Consider the following 19353-nt stretch of genomic DNA (forward strand, 5'->3'; position numbering starts at 1 on the left):
ATCCCATTCATTACCTGTTGTGTATTTAACCCTCTGTTTCCCCTCATGTCTTTGTCAGAGATTGTTTTATTGTCAGTGTAGTGTGATTGTTGTATAGGTGTGCGTCGGGTCCTTGTACCCATGTTTATGTACATTTAGTGTTATGGAGCATACTCCGTGGACTTTATTAAAAGACTCCATTTTACACTCCATTTGACTCTCCTGCGCCTGACTTCCCTGCCACCTATTACATCTACGCATGACAGAATCTCTGACCAAATATATGAAGTCAGCAGGAGAGGACACTATGCCCATGGAGCTGGAGGAACGCGTTCAGGAACAAGCTAGGGAGATTGACGTTATCAGCTCCGTCATGGATCACATTGCCATGAAAATGGATCGCTGGGAGAGACAGGGAGTTTCTCCAGCGCCACCACCACCACAACCGGAATCTCCCGTGAACGATTTTTCCTCTCCGGAATCGAGGATCCATTTATCCCTACCTACGGGATACAACGGAGATACTGCCGGCTGCCAGGGTTTCCTCCTTAAACTGAACTTGTATCTAGCCACGGCCTCCCCAGTACCATCTGACCGTGAGAAGAGTTACGCCCTCGTCTCATGCCTCACCGGGAAAGCCCTGGAATGGGCCAGCGCTGTGTGTAGTAGGGAGGTTGCGGCGCTGGACCATTTTGAGGAGTTCACCCGCCAATTCCGGATAGTATTCGATCACCCACCTGAAGGCAAAGCAGCGGGTGAGCTTCTCTATCATCTGAGGCAGGAGACGAGGAGTGCGCAGGATTTTGCCTTGGAGTTTAGGACCTTGGCTGCCGGCGCTGGATGGAGCGACAGGGCCCTGATCGACCATTACCGTTGTAGTCTACGCGAGGACGTCCGTCGGGAGCTGGCCTGTAGAGACACCACCCTCACCTTCGACCAGCTGGTGGACATGTCCATCAGGCTGGACAACATGCTGGCTACTCGTGGACGTCTAGATCGGGGTCTGGTTGTTCCATCCTCCCGCACCCTCTCTCCCGAACCTATGGAATTGGGAGGGATGGTGCGCAGGGAGACCGGAGGGGGTTCCCGCTCGAGCACCATTCAAGGTCGCAGAGAGCACACTGCTGGTCGGTGCCGGGTTGGTTCTTCTGGGAATAGAGAGGGCAGGCAGGGCATTCTGGCGTCACCCCAGGTGAGTAGGCACCATTCTCATCCAGAGCCCTCTGCTGCACTAATGTTTGTCTCTGTCTCTTTTCCTGACTTTTCACTGCATTCCCAGTATAAGGCGCTAGTAGATTCGGGTGCGGCTGGAAATTTCATTAATAAAAGTCTAGCTCATAGTTTAGGGATCCCTATTGTTCCTGTGGATATGCCTTTCCCTATTCATGCCTTAGATAGTCGACCATTAGGGTCAGGGTTTATCAGGGAGGTAACCGCACCTTTGTGTATGATAACGCAGGAGGGTCACAAGGAGAAGATTAGTCTTTTCCTTATTGATTCTCCTGCGTATTCTGTGGTGCTAGGCCTACCCTGGTTAGTTTGTCATAACCCCACTGTTTCTTGGCCACAGAGGGCTCTCACAGGGTGGTCGCGAGAATGCTCAGGTAGGTGTTTAGGGGTTTCCGTTGGTGCTACTACGGTGGAAAGTCCAGACCAGGTCTCCACCGTGCGCATTCCCCCCGAATATGCCGATTTGGCTCTCGCCTTCTGTAAAAAGAAGGCGACTCAATTACCACCCCATCGACTGGGGGATTGTGCGATAGATCTCCTGGTAGACGCTGCATATCCCAAGAGTCACGTGTATCCCCTGTCGCAAGCGGAGACGGAGGCTATGGAGACATATATCTCTGAATCCCTGCATCAGGGGTTCATTCAGCCATCCATTTCACCCGTCTCTTCGAGTTTCTTTTTTGTGAAAAAAAAGGATGGCGGTTTACGCCCGTGCGTTGATTATCGAGGTCTTAATAAAATCACAGTGAAATATAGTTACCCGCTACCTCTGATCAATACGATTATTGAGTTAATGCACGGGGCACGTTTTTTCACAAAATTGGATCTCAGGAGTGCGTACAATCTGGTGCGTATTAAGAAGGGTGATGAGTGGAAGACGGCATTTAGCACCACCTCAGGTCATTATGAGTACCTGGTCATGCCATATGGGTTGATGAATGCTCCATCAGTTTTCCAATCATTTGTAGATGAGATCTTCAGGGACCTGCACGGGCAGGGTGTAGTGGTGTATATCGATGATATTCTGATATACTCTGCTACACGCGCCGAGCATGTGTCCCTGGTGCGCAGGGTGCTTGGTCGCCTGTTGGAGCATGATCTATATGTCAAGTCTGAGAAATGCTTGTTTTTCCAACAATCCATCTCCTTCCTAGGGCATCGGATTTCCACTTCAGGAGTGGAGATGGAGAGCGACCGCATTACAGCCGTGCGTAATTGGCCGACTCCAACCACGGTAAAGGAGTTGCAGCGTTTTTTGGGGTTTTCCAATTACTACCGGAGGTTTATCCGGGGTTTTGGTCAGGTGGCAGCTCCCATTACCTCACTGCTAAAGGGGGGCCCGGTGCGCTTGCAGTGGTCGGCTGAGGCGAACAGGGCTTTTGAGCACCTGAAGACTCTGTTTACTTCTGCGCCTGTGCTGGCTCATCCGGATCCCTCTTTGCCATTCATAGTGGAGGTGGACGCATCCGAAGCTGGGATAGGAGCAGTGCTCTCTCAGCGTTCGGGTACGCCACTGAAGCTTCGCCCCTGTGCTTTCTTTTCTAAGAAGCTCAGCCCGGCGGAGCGAAACTATGATGTGGGGAACCGGGAGCTGTTAGCTGTCGTAGAAGCTTTGAAGGTGTGGAGGCATTGGCTTGAGGGGGCTAAACACCCTTTTCTCATCTGGACTGACCACCGCAATCTGGAGTATATCCGGCAGGCAAAGAGATTGAATCCTCGCCAGGCAAGGTGGGCCATGTTTTTCACTCGTTTTGTGTTTACTCTTTCTTACAGACCAGGCTCCCAGAACGTTAAGGCAGACGCATTGTCTCGGCTGTATGACACAGAGGAGCGGTCCATGGATCCCACTCCCATACTCCCAGCTTCGTGTTTGGTGGCGCCAGTAGTGTGGGAGCTGGACGCGGACATTGAGCGGGCGTCACGTGCAGAGCCTTCTCCCCCTGAGTGTCCAGCTGGTCGTCTGTACGTTCCGTCTGCTGTACGCGACCGATTGATATATTGGGCTCACACGTCACCCTCATCTGGTCATCCTGGGATAGGTCGGACGATGCGCTGTCTTGACGGGAGATACTGGTGGCCCACTTTAGCTAAGGACGTGAGGATTTATGTTTCTTCCTGCTCGGTGTGCGCCCAGTGCAAGGCTCCTAGACACCTGCCCAGAGGTAAGCTACAACCTCTACCCGTTCCTCAACGGCCGTGGTCACACCTGTCGGTGGATTTTTTGACCGATCTTCCACCTTCACAGGGTTACACCACGATCCTGGTCGTTGTGGATCGGTTTTCTAAGTCCTGTCGTCTCCTCCCTTTGCCCGGTCTCCCTACGGCCTTACAAACTGCAGAGGCCCTGTTTACACACGTTTTCCGGCACTATGGGGTGCCTGAGGATATAGTGTCTGATCGGGGTCCCCAGTTCACATCAAGGGTCTGGAAGGCGTTCATGGAGCGTCTGGGGATCTCGGTTAGTCTTACCTCAGGTTTTCACCCCGAGAGTAATGGGCAGGTGGAGAGAGTTAACCAGGATGTGGGTAGGTTTCTGCGGTCTTATTGCCAGGATCGGCCGGGGGAGTGGGCGAAGTTCGTGCCCTGGGCAGAGATGGCTCAGAACTCGCTACGTCACTCCTCCACTAACCTTACTCCCTTTCAATGTGTATTAGGGTATCAGCCGGTTCTGGCTCCTTGGCATCAGAGCCAGACCGAGGCCCCTGCGGTGGACAATTGGTTTCGGCACGCTGAGGAGACCTGGGAGGCAGCCCACGTCCACCTTCAGCGTGCCATAAGGCGCCAGAAAATTGGCGCAGACCGTCGCCGCAGTGAGGCCCCAGTGTTCGCACCAGGGGACAGGGTCTGGCTCTCGACCCGAAACCTGCCCCTTCGCCTTCTCTGCCGGAAGCTGGGTCCGCGGTTTGTGGGGCCGTTTAAAGTCCTGAGGAGAGTGAACGAGGTATGTTATAGGTTACAACTACCCACTCATTACCGTATTAACCCCTCGTTCCATGTGTCTCTCCTCAGGCCGATGGTGGCTGGCCCGCTCCAGGAGGCTGAAGTGCGTAATGTTCCTCCGCCTCCTCTAGACATCGAGGGGGTTCCGGCGTACTCTGTTCGATCCATTTTGGATTCGAGACGTCGGGCGAGGGGCCTTCAGTACCTCGTGGACTGGGAGGGGTACGGGCCGGAGGAGAGATGCTGGGTTCCGGTGGAGGACGTGTTAGATCCTTCCATGTTATCAGAATTCCACCGTCTCCATCCGGATCGCCCTGCACCTCGCCTTCCGGGTCGTCCCCGAGGCCGGTGTCGACGCGCAGCTGGAGCCGCGCGTCAGGGGGGGGGTACTGTCACGACTGCTGCCAAAGTCGTTGCCTCTCCTTGTTCGGGCGGTGCTCGGCGTTCGACGTCACCGGTCTTCTAGCCATCATTGATCCTTTTTTCATTTTCCATTGGTTTTGTCTTGTCTTCCCATACACCTGTTTTCAATCCCATTCATTACCTGTTGTGTATTTAACCCTCTGTTTCCCCTCATGTCTTTGTCAGAGATTGTTTTATTGTCAGTGTAGTGTGATTGTTGTATAGGTGTGCGTCGGGTCCTTGTACCCATGTTTATGTACATTTAGTGTTATGGAGCATACTCCGTGGACTTTATTAAAAGACTCCATTTTACACTCCATTTGACTCTCCTGCGCCTGACTTCCCTGCCACCTATTACATCTACGCATGACACTACACCTTTTTCTCCCTGAGTATTCATTACATATACATTAGGACCTGCTGACAGACATGACAACAGTCCAATATACCAATATTTTTTATTCAACCAAATCAAGTGATGGGGCACCGCTACACCAGATTGAAAAGTACTGGGGCAAGTGCCAGGTTTACGCATTACATTGTTGGGAGCATATAAAGTGTGGTACTTTTTTTCCCTAATGCCAGCTTGCCACACATTTGCTGGCGGCCCTGTGTGAGCCAGAGAGAGAATGTTTCCTGATGCTCAGAGCAAGTGACCACTAATATTTCTAGCCACATTCGACTAGCCACATGAACGAGCAGTTACTGCCCAGGCTTGAGTAAGCGGCAGGTACACAATCAATATCCACCTTCATAACATGGATGAAGCCTGAGCTGGAATGTGAAGCTAACATAAGCTGGCTAGCTTTAAAAACCCTGAGTAGACCTAGCTTGCATAGTAGTATACACATTAATCTGGGCATGTTGCCCTGCTGTTAATCTGATGTTGTGGAAAACCCTTACTACATTTGCTGCCTAGCAGTCAGCATGCAATGAGACCAAGTCAGCTTCAGACATATAGCTTGACCTGTATTTTATTACTTTCTGATGTATTCATTAGTGTTGTAGTGTAATGTTGAAGTAAAATGGACATTTCATAAACCACTGTTAAAGAGAAAATTCAGCATGTTGGCTGTCTAATCAACAGTGAGCCCTTGTAATGTAAGGTTCAATTTGAAGTTATTTATTTTGGGTCGTTCCATATGATTTTAATCACTTTGACTGCATCCCTTGTGATTTTAAAGAAACCTTTCATACATACAGTGCATTTGGAAAGTATTGTTACGTTACAACCTTTATTCTAAAATGGATGAACAAAAATAATATTCCTCAATCTACACACAATACCCGACAAAGACAAAACAGGTTTATACATTTTTGCAAATGTATAAAAAATAAAAAACAGAAATACCTTATTTACATAAGTATTCAGACCCTTCGCTATGACACTCGAAATTGAGCTCAGCTGCATCCAGTTTCCATTGATCATCCATGTTTCTACAACTTGATTCCACTTGTGGTAAATTCAATTGATTGGACATGATTTGGAAAGGCACACACCTGTCTATATAAGTTGACAGTCCATGTCAGAGCAAAAACCAAGCTATGAGGTCGAAGGAATTGTCCATAGAGCTCCAAGACAGGATTGTGTCGAGGCACAGATCTGGGTAAGGGAACTAAAACATTTCTGCAGCTTTGAAGGTCCCCAAGAATACATCATTCCATCATTCTTAGATGGTAGTTCAAAACTTCTTCTAAGACTCTTCCTAGAGCTGGACTCCCGCCCAAACTGAACAATCGGGGCAGAACGGCCTTGGTCAGGGAGTCGACCTAGAACCCGATGTTCACTCTGACACAGCTCCACCTCTGTGGAGATGGTTGTCATTCTGGAAGGTTCTCCCATCTTTACAGCACTCAACCAATCAGGCCTTTATGGTAGAGTGGACAGACAAAAGCCACTCCTCAGTAAATGGCACATGACAGCCCGCTTGGAGTTTGCCAAAAAGCATCTAAAGGACTCAGCAGCAGGGACTGGGAGAATAGTCAGGATTGAGGAAAAGACAAAAGGAGCAAAGTTGCAGACACTTGTAATATTTCTTCTATTTTTCTATTAATAAATATTTGTATCTACACTGACTCATTTTATTCCTGACACTTGTTATTTACATGATTTGCTGGCGTTGGGTTGAGTTGTCCTCGCCTAACTATGTCTTCCTGCCATGGCACACGTCCAGGGGGGAGAGGAAGTAGTCCCTAAGCTTGTTTCACTTGCAAGCCGTGTCGCCCTGGAACGAGAGAGTCTCCTTGCCTCCTCCTTGGAGATGGTTGTGGCAGGCGACAACACTTCTCAACTCTCCAGGTTGGTAGTTGCCATAAGGGAGGGGCGTGTCAGCAAAAGCGGGAGGCAAGTATCTTGTGTTCAGCTCATGAGCTTCATCTGTGGAGGACAAGAAGTTGTGAGCCACATATGCCTTCACAATGTCCTTAGTCTTTTCAGGTGTACACTCAATTGGACGACCAAGAATCCTCATAGCCATGATACTGAATGCATTCTCTATGACTCTCCGACAACAAGAGTGTCAGTAGTTGTAGGTATGCCCAGGTTCATTGAGATGGACACCTGTGATAAATTAATAAATAAATAAATAAAACAGATCTGATCCCTACACAGGCTCAAGGGGGACCTGAGAGGGCTGGTCTTCTGGAGCCGATGTAAAATCCATGAGTGCCAAAAACTTTTCTGTTGCAGCCACAATAACGTCTAGTTTCTTCAACTTCTTTGAGACTTGTGCTGTACAGTTTATAACTGTGGAAATGAATGCAACAAAACCCAGTGTATTAAAAATATGGTTATCTTTTGTCTGACAGCAAACATTTACTACAGGCTGTGGTGTATCCACTACCATCTCTTCACTAGCATCACATGTTTTCTCAATTATTTTAATCACCTCCACATAGGAGATTCGATTGACCGCTCTAACTTGCCACCTCAATTTCCTTCATCCTTACAGGGCACTCTAGGAACTCATTATCCCCACCACAATTGCAACACAGTCGTCATTCTACACACCTTTCTTCAGTATACTCTGTTCGTCTGCACACACTTGAAACATGGCCAAATCCTTTACAATTCTTACAGTGCAGGGCTTTGGGGACGAAAGTTCTTATGGCGTATCTTACATAACCAAGCTTCACATCCGTAGGTATTGTCTTAGAAATATTCGCTCAATCCTATTTCTCAGATACCGGAACTTGTGAATTGAAATAGACTTCATTACAAAGTAACAAGCCGAGCTGGCCCATGGACAAACTGCCGGACTCATTCTCAGTCCACTCCTTTTATACAGTTTCATGCGTATACAAGTTTCATAGTCCCTCCACATTATGCTAATAACCATATCTATCCCCTCGGCTTTACTCCACCATTGTTTCCAAATCTAAGTTTTTACCTCTGGGCGGGGTTTCCGCTCCCCTCTAGTTCTTTGGATCAATTACATTATTTCCAAGAAGATAATAACTACAGATTAATATAGTCAATTATAAGATTGGTACATGCCATTATCGGACTATAATATTACTAGGTGCCATTATAGGATTAAGTACAGATAACTATAGACCATTATAGAATTATACCAATAAATACACTTAATCCCAGGATTACACATAGTGCCTTTGCTTACCCCCTTTAGTGCTATTTAGCCTTTTAACAAGGCACATTATCTTAATAGAAAACACCCATAGTATTTGCTCTTTATCAAAAAAACAGGGCCGACAGACTTTCTTATTTTTCTCCATTCACCCAGCGGGTCAGACGCTGGGCACCAATCACACCACGAATTCAATTCGGGTATTCAACCTGAATACCTGTTGTCACCCGAGATGACTCCTTTGAAAGGTGCTCTACTCCAAAGTTCAAAACACAAAACTTCTGTTGTCCGGATTATTTTGAGGCTCATTGCAATCTTCCTCTACTCTTCAGAAATACAACCACTCCTTGTCACTCTGACAGACTCCACTTTTCCAAGCACACACATCACCATTTTCCACACCTCAAACAGGTTTCTCATATGCATCCTTACTCAAACGCATCTCAACAAGAAGCAATTCTTTATCATTTACACACGTTTCGTCTACTCCAATTTGACAATTTCCTTTTTGTTACAGTTTTCAATATTACTGTTGTCCATTCAAACATTCGTCTTCAGTAAATTTACACAACACGCTGATAAATTCGAACTCAGCATCCACTTCCGCCATCTTCCTCTCCCAGTCAAGTTTCTCTCTGTGTACACAATTGTATTCTCCCGCCCGTCCCTTGTCTGGGTGTGTCGTCACTTCCTTGTTTGGTCATAGATGGCTATTACTAACTCATTGCCCTCTACTGTCCCGGGGTAATACCGCCGCTTTCCAGATTTTTTCTTCATTAGTCAAGCTAATGTCTTTTTAGGGAGCATGTGCGCACACTCAATCAGTTCGGCTGGCCGGAAGCCAGATTCTCAGAGCACCGTGAGTCTCCCAGAGAGAGCTACCACACCCACCTCGCGCTAGACTAACTTCTTGCTAGTTATTTATCATCCCATCCGATTACATAGTACCTGTCTTGACAGCATTAAACTGAGAAGCTAGCTAACTAGGCTAATTGAGGCTAGCCATAATGTTACTGCGCTTCTCACCATCCTACAGTTAGCCTACATATAACTCTGGATTATAGCCTAAATAGCAGCCTACCTGTTGGCTTTTGGTTGTTGTAGCCTTTCTTTTCATTCTGTCATTTTAATTCCATCTTCTATTGATTAGATATACCCAAACTTTCTTGCTACACAAGCATAGCAGCAATGCAATCATCTCTCTCGCTCTCTCACCGGAAGCACTTGGATCAGAGCGCATGCTTTTTTTGTGCATCTTTTTCCAAAGCATCAATATAGAGTTGCATCATGCAGCCCTCATGTTTTGATTTCTAAGACATTCCCAGGTTTATAGGCCTATCACAACTAAATAAATCATGGATTTTATTGTGATGGCTATATAAAATTAATGACTTTTTAAAATGTAGATGTTCCAAAGGCATGCTAAACATGTTGGTTAATTAACAGTAAATTACCGTGAGACCAGCACTCATTTGCATGACAATTACTTTCTGACAAAATTTCATGACCACCACAGCCCTATCCCCTCCTCAAGAAACCGAAACTCAACCCCTCTGACGTCAAAAACTACAGACCTTATCCCTTCTTTCTTTTCTTTCCAAAACACTTGAGCTGTCTCTGACCAACTCTCTCGCTATCTCTCACAGAACGATCTTCTTAACCCTAACCAGTCAAGCTTCAAGATGGGTCACGCAACTGAGATGGCTCTTCTCTGTGTAACGGAGGCTCTCTGACTCTCTCTCCTCTGTTCTCATTCTTCTAGATCTATCCACTGCCTCCGACACTGAACCATCAGATCCTCCTCTCCAAACCCCACACCCCAAAAAGAGTAATTCGTTATGCCCACCGCTGGTCTCTTGCCCCCCCCCCCCTCCCCCCCTACGGAAGGGCAGGTCCCGTTCATCCCAGTTCAAGCACGATATCTTAACCGCCATCGATAAGAAACAATACTGTGCAGCCGTATTCATTTTTTTATTTTTTATATATATATATATATATATTTTTTTTTTTTTACCCCTTTTTCTCCCCAATTTCGTGGTATCCAATTGTTTAGCTACAACTCCCGTACGGGCTCGGGAGAGACGAAGGTTGAAAGTCATGCGTCCTCCGATACACAACCCAACCAAGCCGCCCTGCTTCTTAACACAGCGCCATCCAACCCGGAAGCCAGCCGCACCAATGTGTCGGAGGAAACACCGTGCACCTGGCAACCTTGGTTAGCGCGCACTGCACCCGGCCCGCCACAGGAGTCGCTGGTGCGCGATGAGACAAGGATTTCCCTACCGGCCAAACCCTCCCTAACCCGGACGACGCTGGGCCAATTGTGCGTCGCCCCACGGACCTCCCGGTTGCGGCCGGTTACGACAGAGCCTGGGCACGAACCCAGAGTCCCTGGTGGCACAGCTGGCACTGCAGTACAGCACCCTTACCCACTGTGCCACCCGGGAGGCCTGCAGCCGTATTCATTGACCTGGCCAAGGCTTTCGACTCTGTCAATCACCACATCCTCATCGGTAGACTCGATAGCCTTGGTTTCTCAAATGATTGCCTCGCCTGGTTCACCAACTACTTCTCTGATAGAGTTCAGTGTGTCAAATCGGAGGGCCTGTTGTCCGGGCCTCTGGCAGTCTCTATGGGGGTGCCACAGGGTTCAATTCTTTGACCGACTTTCTTCTCTGTATACATCAATGATGTCGCTCTTGCTGCTGGTGAGTCTCTGATCCACCTCTACGCAGACGACACCATTCTGTATACTTCTGGCCCTTCTTTGGACACTGTGTTAACAACCCTCCAGACGAGCTTCAATGCCATACAACTCTCCTTCCGTGGCCTTCAATTGCTCTTTAATACAAGTAAAACTAAATGCATGCTCTTCAACCGATCGCTGCCTACACCTGCCCGCCCGTCCAACATCACTACTCTGGACGGTTCTGACTTAGAATATGTGGACAACTACAAATAACTATGTGTCTGGTTAGACTGTAAACTCTCCTTCCAGACTCACATCGAAAATCTCCAATCCAAAGTTAAATCTAGATTCGGCTTCCTATTTCGCAACAAAGCATCCTTCACTCATGCTGCCAAACATAGCCTTGGAAAAATGACCATCCTACCGATCCTCGACTTCGGCAATGTCATTTACAAAATAGCCTCCAATACCCTACTCAACAAATTGGATGCAGTCTATCACAGTGCCATCCGTTTTGTCACCAAAGCCCCATATACTACCCATCACTGCGACCTGTACGCTCTCGTTGGCTGGCCCTCGCTTCATACTCGTCACCAAACCCACTGGCTCCAGGTCATCTACAAGACCCTGCTAGGTAAAGTCCCCCCTTATCTCAGCTCACTGCTCACCATAGCAGCACCCACCTGTAGCACGCGCTCCAGCAGGTATATATCTATCTGGTCACCCCCAAAACCAATTCTTCCTTTGGTCGCCTCTCCTTCCAGTTCTCTGCTGCCAATGACTCGAACGAACTACAAAAATCTCTGAAACTGGAAACACTTGCAGTGCCTTGCGAAAGTATTCGGCCCCCTTGAACTTTGCGACCTTTTGCCACATTTCAGGCTTCAAACATAAAGATATAAAACTGTATTTTTTTTGTGAAGAATCAACAAGTGGGACACAATCATGAAGTGGAAGAACATTTATTGGATATTTCAAACTTTTTTAACAAATCAAAAACTGAAAAATTGGGCGTGCAAAATTATTCAGCCCCCTTAAGTTAATACTTTGTAGCGCCACCTTTTGCTGCGATTACAGCTGTAATTCGCTTGGGGTATGTCTCTATCAGTTTTGCACATCGAGAGACTGACATTTTTTCCCATTCCTCCTTGCAAAACAGCTCGAGCTCAGTGAGGTTGGATTGAGAGCATTTGTGAACAGCAGTTTTCAGTTCTTTCCACAGATTCTCGATTGGATTCAGGTCTGGACTTTGACTTGGCCATTCTAACACCTGGATATGTTTATTTTTGAACCATTCCATTGTAGATTTTGCTTTATGTTTTGGATCATTGTCTTGTTGGAAGACAAATCTCCGTCCCAGTCTCAGGTCTTTTGCAGACTCCATCAGGTTTTCTTCCAGAATGGTCCTGTATTTGGCTCCATCCATCTTCCCATCAATTTTAACCATCTTCCCTGTCCCTGCTGAAGAAAAGCAGGCCCAAACCATGATGCTGCCACCACCATGTTTGACAGTGGGGATGGTGTGTTCAGCTGTGTTGCTTTTACGCCAAACATAACGTTTTGCATTGTTGCCAAAAAGTTCAATTTTGGTTTCATCTGACCAGAGCACCTTCTTCCACATGTTTGGTGTGTCTCCCAGGTGGCTTGTGGCAAACTTTAAACAACACTTTTTATGGATATCTTTAAGAAATGGCTTTCTTCTTGCCACTCTTCCATAAAGGCCAGATTTGTGCAATATACGACTGATTGTTGTCCTATGGACAGAGTCTCCCACCTCAGCTGTAGATCTCTGCAGTTCATCCAGAGTGATCATGGGCCTCTTGGCTGCATCTCTGATCAGTCTTCACCTTGTATGAGCTGAAAGTTTAGAGGGACAGCCAGGTCTTGGTAGATTTGCAGTGGTCTGATACTCCTTCCATTTCAATATTATCGCTTGCACAGTGCTCCTTGGGATGTTTAAAGCTTGGGAAATCTTTTTGTATCCAAATCCAGCTTTAAACTTCTTCACAACAGTATCTCGGACCTGCCTGGTGTGTTCCTTGTTCTTCATGATGCTCTCTGCACTTTTAACGGACCTCTGAGACTATCACAGTGCAGGTGCATTTATACGGAGACTTGATTACACACAGGTGGATTGTATTTATCATCATTAGTCATTTAGGTCAACATTGGATCATTCAGAGATCCTCACTGAACTTCTGGAGAGAGTTTGCTGCACTGAAAGTAAAGGGGCTGAATAATTTTGCACGCCCAATTTTTCAGTTTTTGATTTGTTAAAAAAGTTTGAAATATCCAATAAATGTCGTTCCACTTCATGATTGTGTCCCACTTGTTGTTGATTCTTCACAAAAAAATACAGTTTTATATCTTTATGTTTGAAGTCTGAAATGTGGCAAAAGGTCGCAAAATTCAAGGGGGCCGAATACTTTCGCAAGGCACTGTATCTCCCTCACTAGCTTTAAGCACCAGCTGTCAGAGCAGCTCACAGATTACTGCACCTGTACATAGCCCATCTATAATTTAGCCCAAACAACTACCTCTCCCCCTACTGTATTTATTTATTTAGCTCCTTTGCACCCCATTATTTCTATCTCTACTTTGCACATTCTTCCACTGCAAATCTACCATTCCAGTGTTTTACTTGCTATATTGTATTTACTTCGCCACCATGGCCTTTTTTTGCCTTTATCTCCCTTATCTCACCTCATTTGCTCACATTGTATATAGACTTATTTTTCTACTGTATTATTGACTGTACGTTTGTTTTACTCCATGTGTAACTCTGTTGTTGTATGTGTCGAACTGCTTTGCTTTTATCTTGGCCAGGTCGCAATTGTAAATGAGAACTTGTTCTCAACTGGCCTACCTGGTTAAATAAAGGTGAAATAAAATAAATAAAAAAATAAAAAAGCTGTTCTCTGTCCTGGCACCCCAATGTTGGAACCAGCTTCCCCCTGAACCTAGGACAGCAGAGTCCCTGCCCATCTTCCGAAAACATCGGAAACCCTACCTCTTCAAAGAGTACTGGCTCTTGACTCTTTTCTCCTTACTAGCTCTGGCTTTGCTGATAGCTACTTTGAGGAAAAATGTACTTACTATGACTGTGTTATGTGGTTCTCCCACGTAGCTATCTTAAGATGAATGCGCTCTGGATAAGGGTGTCTGCTAAATTACTAAAATGTAAAATAATAGACATTCCCATTTAAGTTGACATTCGACAGTGGGTGGACCGGTTGCCATCTTTCTGATAGTAATTGGAAGTTAAAGTTTTAATTCAATTTAAATATAAAATAGTGTACTAGCTGAATTACAGGGATCTGAAGGGATAGGTATTTCCTATTAATTCTATGATTGAAATGACACCCACCCTGTATTCATTAGTATGCTGTGTCTCAACCGAAGACAGGCACAACACAAACATTTTCAAATTATGTTAAATAGAGTCCAAGCTACAACATTTGTGAAGATGTGAAAAATCTTAGTTTACGTGTTTGTAGATTATTGACATTAAGGCTTTAAAAAAAATGACATTTTTTAAAATGTAAAATTGTTTTGCAAGAAATCGTAGAATAGTTTGACAACTCTGTTTGTAAACTTTCAAACTCAAACCTTCATCTTTTTCAGTGATGAAGACATGGAGGTCTCTTGGTAGGCAAAACAGGTCAACTTTGTTTTGGCATTCAGATCCAAAAGGTCACTTTCTGACCACTTCCACCATGCGCAAACATGTATGAAAGGTTTTGTTCAAATCAAAATGGGTGCAGATATGTAATGACCCTCTTCAATCTTCCACAAATATGAAACAACCCTACCTTGGTACTTTCCCAGACCTTCAGTCTTGAGGCTCTGGCTGCCGTAGCATCTCTCATCATGGAGGAACACCACCTCCGACGCCCCGGCATCATCAGCATTCTGGATAAGCTCCTGGTCACAGCACAGATAGGGGTAGGGACGTTTACATAGGTTCCTTTAACTTGGATAGTACATTGGGCTATGGCAAACTTATACAATACAAGATGTTCACACTACTTCTTTAAATCTAGTGGCTTTAATGGCATTTACCGTAAGTGTACAGAATGAACAGATTGATACATGATTGATTGATTATCAAAGTCACCTTTAATATCTGTCCTCCATCAGGGTACCTCCGCAGAATGTCCTTCAGGTAATCAATGAAAGGGGGAACTGTTGCAGCAAATGAATTTCTAAACCATAAGAAGTGAAGAAGTTGGATAGTTTAGTCAAAGACATTACAGTATGAAGATAGGCTAAAACTGTTTCTCCAATAGAAATCCCTGATCACACTTGTAGGCGATGTTATGGCGACGTTGGCTAGCTAAGCTCATGCGTAGAAACACGTCTTGGGTCTAACGTTCGTCGTCTCACGCAGAACTGCGCATGTGCAGGCAATCAAAGGCATTCCTTCAATAGTGTAACGACCCTGGGTTATTAACGCGGTAATCGACCTGCCGCACGAGCATGCTTTTGCGGCACATGCGATAGCGCGCCGGACTTCGGGCTCGAAACCTGCTCTCTGCTGTTTCATTACATTGATCGGACCTTGCATCCACGACAGTGTGTGTGCTTGGCCGGTGAGTGCGTTCTTGTAAGACGTAGAGTCGCAGGCTAGCGCGAGGACGCGCTCTTTGAAAGGAGAGAGTAGTGTAACGACCCTGGGTTTATAAGCGCGGAAATCGAGCATGCTTTTGCGGCACAGTTGATAGCGCGCCGGACCTCGGGCTCGATGGTCCGAGACGTGCTCCATTACAATATAAAGTTGTTTTTTGACTACAATAAAAATGGGTCAGTTTGACACTTTCACGAGGTCGGAGTAATAACATCTTCAACTTTTAAGACATTGGCTCAAATCTAGGCTGTGCCTTTAGATATCAAGAAAATTAACAACTAAGGAAGAATTGTTCACTTCTCAAACGCTGGCCTGGTCTGTTTGGTCTGTTTCGCAAGCATTCCGGGAAGCCTTGCAATGTTGCGCCTTTTTGGGTTTAGAAACTGGTTTAGTTTTCACAGTATGGTTGGAAATTAAACCACATTCTTCTCAATCTATACCTTCTATCTACTAAACGCAGGAAGAAATTATGTTTAAATTCTATACATTTGCTAAACATAAAACTGACATTTGGTTCCATTTTTATAGATTTTATAGCTTTATATAGAAACAGGAAATTATCTCCAGTTAATCCCACGATGTATAGTGTTAACAAGGTAAAGCTACAGTATGTATAGTGTTAACCAGGTCAAGCATGTATAGTGTTAGCAAGGTAAAACATCGTGCAGCTATAAGAGAACACACATACAATTCCAAGCAACTGGTTAAAATGTTCTACTGGTTAGAATGTTCAACTGATTAAAATGATCTCCTCACCGTGTTTTCCTCTCACTCATCCTTCCACATTGGTAGGATTCTACAAGAACCAATGAATTAGTTATAATTATTGTTATATGGCTTGATAGAAAATTTAACTGTACTAATCAGACTGCAAACAAAAATGTCCCTAGTTTAGAAATGTACTACTCAAGGATCAAGTAGGCCTAGCCTAGTCTTAATAATAACGTATAATAATAATCATGATAAGAAGACTTTTGTTGTATTTAAGATACATAAATTGATCAATTTACCTCAATCATTTCTTGGATGGAGTAATCTGAAGCCACCTATGTCATCAGAATAAATATTCTTAGTAGACTAATGGTTTTATGTCCTCTACTGACTCTTCAATTGACCAACATTTCCTCCTCCCGGGAAATGAAACGCCTATTTTATCTTGGTCTGCCCTGCCAGCATAGGAATAACAAAATGGTTTCGTTTCCTGCCTTGTCATGTATGAAACAAAACTTTCATTAGGGCGTGACTCATATTCATCTTCTTCCTCTTTAAATTTTTATTCGCACGTGATTCAAAGGTGTATGAGTGATAGGTGGTGGGCTGACGCCGAAAAAAGTGAAGTTGATCAATCTACGTCAAGGGAGGAGCTGATTTTGTTGTATATGACAATGAAATATTATTATGAATACTGTAAAATGAGTTGCCACCTTCAATTCTTGCGCATTTTGTCAGAAAAAAATATATATTTCAACACTGTCTGCTGAGGCAAATTTATGAACTTGCTGAACTTGGAACCAATCAGAACTCCCTTACATATCCCTAGGGATGAAGGCAGCCAATGGCTTGCTTCTAAAATGTAAACAGCCTCACATTGTGGCCATAGATATATAATCTATAGAAAGGTTTGTAACCTTTTACTCTGGCAATTTGACTGTTAAACTCATAGGGTACGCTACCAATGGATGCCAGTCCCGATTCGAATGGGAACTACCATCAATGGATTATATTTATATGGTTGGTTGCGGCTGTCGGTTTGCCTATTGCAGATTTCAAAATACAATTGCGGGGAAAACGTAGAGATTGGAAAGCAAATGTCTACTGCTGGAAACAGAAGAATCAATTATTTTCTTTTTTAAAATCAACAACTCCCAATTTGTAGCTAACAGCAGCACTATTTTTCAAAGCAGATCATCTTGAAATAGGCTATTGCCATGACCAGCTCATCGGCCATAACCATGAGTAGTTTATGGCCTCATCTTCATCAATAGGTGTGTCAGTGTGCCACCACATTTGATTTAGTAGAGGGAGAGCTTTGTATGCATCTCTGTGTGTGGAGTAAACGTGATCTAGAGCTTTTTTCACCTCTTTTTGCGCAAGTCCCTTGCGAAAAAAGATTGCAGTCAGAGTGCAGTATAACTGCAGTACACTGTATTATAACTGTAGTTAGAGTGCAGTATAACTGCAGTATGCTGCAAATACTGCATCCAAAATGTGTGTTTTTTTCTGCAGTAATTTTGCAGTGTGACTGCAGTTACCATGCAGTATAACTGCAGTTCAACTACAGTACACTGCAGTTATTCTGCAATTACTGTGTCCAAAATACCACAGTCAACTGCAGTTACTGCACTTTCAAAATTGGGGTGACATGCTGGTATAAATAAGGTAAAACAGATTGCATTAAAATAAACAGCCACGAGGAGCGCTGCTTCTGGATGAGCATAATTCTTTGCTTATGGCGCTACACAGCTTGTTGAGTGCGGTCTTGAGGAGAACGAAAGATGGCGGAAGCGGATGATGAAGTGGATTCTGAATACAATGGCGGTAGAATCAAGGAGAATTGGAGTATTGTCCGGAGCAAAGTAGTGTACAGTGATGAGAATTACCTTTTGTATCTAGCAGGAGTACGGTTTGTTAATGAGGAGCAGCTGAGCAGAGTACCAGTCTTGAAGAAACCATATGAGTTATCCAAACTGGTGGAGAGAGTGCTGGGTAAAGTGAAGGCTGTGAGGATCACGAGAGGCAGGCTTGTTTTGATTTCTTGTGCTTCTGCAGATCAGAAGGAACGTGCATTATGTCTTAACGGATTTGATAAGTTTGAAGTGTCGTGTGTGGCTCTTCGGAACAGGGCACTCATCAAAGGGGTTATATCTGGCACCTGGTGGGAAGTCGATTTTGAAGAGATTAAAAGATATTCCTGGAGTGATTGAAGCACGTCGGATGAATCGTGTGGTGAATGGTGAACAAGAGAAGAGTCTATCTGTTCTTTTGTTTTTTGATATGGAGTCTCACCCTACTCAAGTGCAGTTAAGGTACCTGTATATTAACTACATAGTCAGAGCATTTATCCCAAGACCAATACAGTGTGATCATTGTAAAGCTTTTGGTAATGTAGCAAGTGTTTGCAGAAGTGAGAAGCTAGGATGTCCAAGTTGTGGAAAGGATCATGTTATGTGTTATAAAAGTGATGAATATATGACATGTTGCAATTCGGGTGGGAACCATGACTCCACGTCTTCTGAATGCCCCACAAGGGTGAAAGAGAATGATGTGGCCAAAGTCAGGGTTGTACAGAGCATTTCATATGCAGCTGTGAAAAGGGTTGAGGGTTTGAATGGTGCACCAGAAGAGTCCATGGTAGTGGATAGGCCTACACTGCAGGAGGCAGGGGTTGCCTTTCACCAGCAGGATCCTGACATTTCAAAGGTAAGAAAGTGGAATTTGTGGCATTTATATATATGGTAATTAGTGGCACTGCCAAGGAGTAGAGAAAGTCCAGGAATATAGAAATCATAGTGATTGCGGCTTCTGGGGCTGAAAGATCTCTCAGCGAAGGAGTTACATGCAATATTGGCACAAGCCGTACCACCCTCTCAGGTCCTAGAGCTAAAATAAGGAAGAAGTAGGAGTTTTGTTTGTTTTGACAATGTACTATTTTTATTAGGGTGGATTAAGTTAGTTTTACTATTACGTATGGATACATTTATTTATTTTTTAAACATTTTTTTTTTTGGGGGGGGGGGGCTCAAATCGTCTAGTTGGTGGCGGCAGTGTAGTCTGCCATAAAACCCACAGAAGAAGATGAGGCTGCCAAAGTACTGAGTAAAGGGTCTGAATACTTATGTAAATGTGATATTTCCTTTTTTAATATATATATATATATACACACACACACACATTTGGAA

The 19353-nt window shown here is 44.8% G+C and overlaps 1 protein-coding gene across 1 annotated transcript in view; it reads right to left on the reverse strand.

Annotated features, from left to right (window-relative positions):
• LOC110537350 (sacsin) overlaps positions 1-16735 on the reverse strand; it is a 35273-nt gene extending 18538 nt beyond the window's left edge. Inside the window, exons 1-4 of the mRNA XM_036937332.2 lie at positions 16465-16735; positions 16211-16250; positions 14945-15032; positions 14640-14751 (exon numbers count right to left, since the gene is read on the reverse strand). Coding sequence (XP_036793227.2) covers positions 14640-14751; positions 14945-15032; positions 16211-16230 — 220 coding nt within the window. The 5' untranslated portion in view covers positions 16231-16250; positions 16465-16735. The remainder of the gene's footprint in view (positions 1-14639; positions 14752-14944; positions 15033-16210; positions 16251-16464) is intronic.
• Between the last annotated feature and the right edge of the window lie 2618 nt (positions 16736-19353).

The sequence above is a fragment of the Oncorhynchus mykiss genome, chromosome 12 (genome assembly GCF_057628025.1).
Source record: "Oncorhynchus mykiss isolate SJ-2025 chromosome 12, ASM5762802v1, whole genome shotgun sequence".
NCBI lineage: Eukaryota > Metazoa > Chordata > Actinopteri > Salmoniformes > Salmonidae > Oncorhynchus > Oncorhynchus mykiss.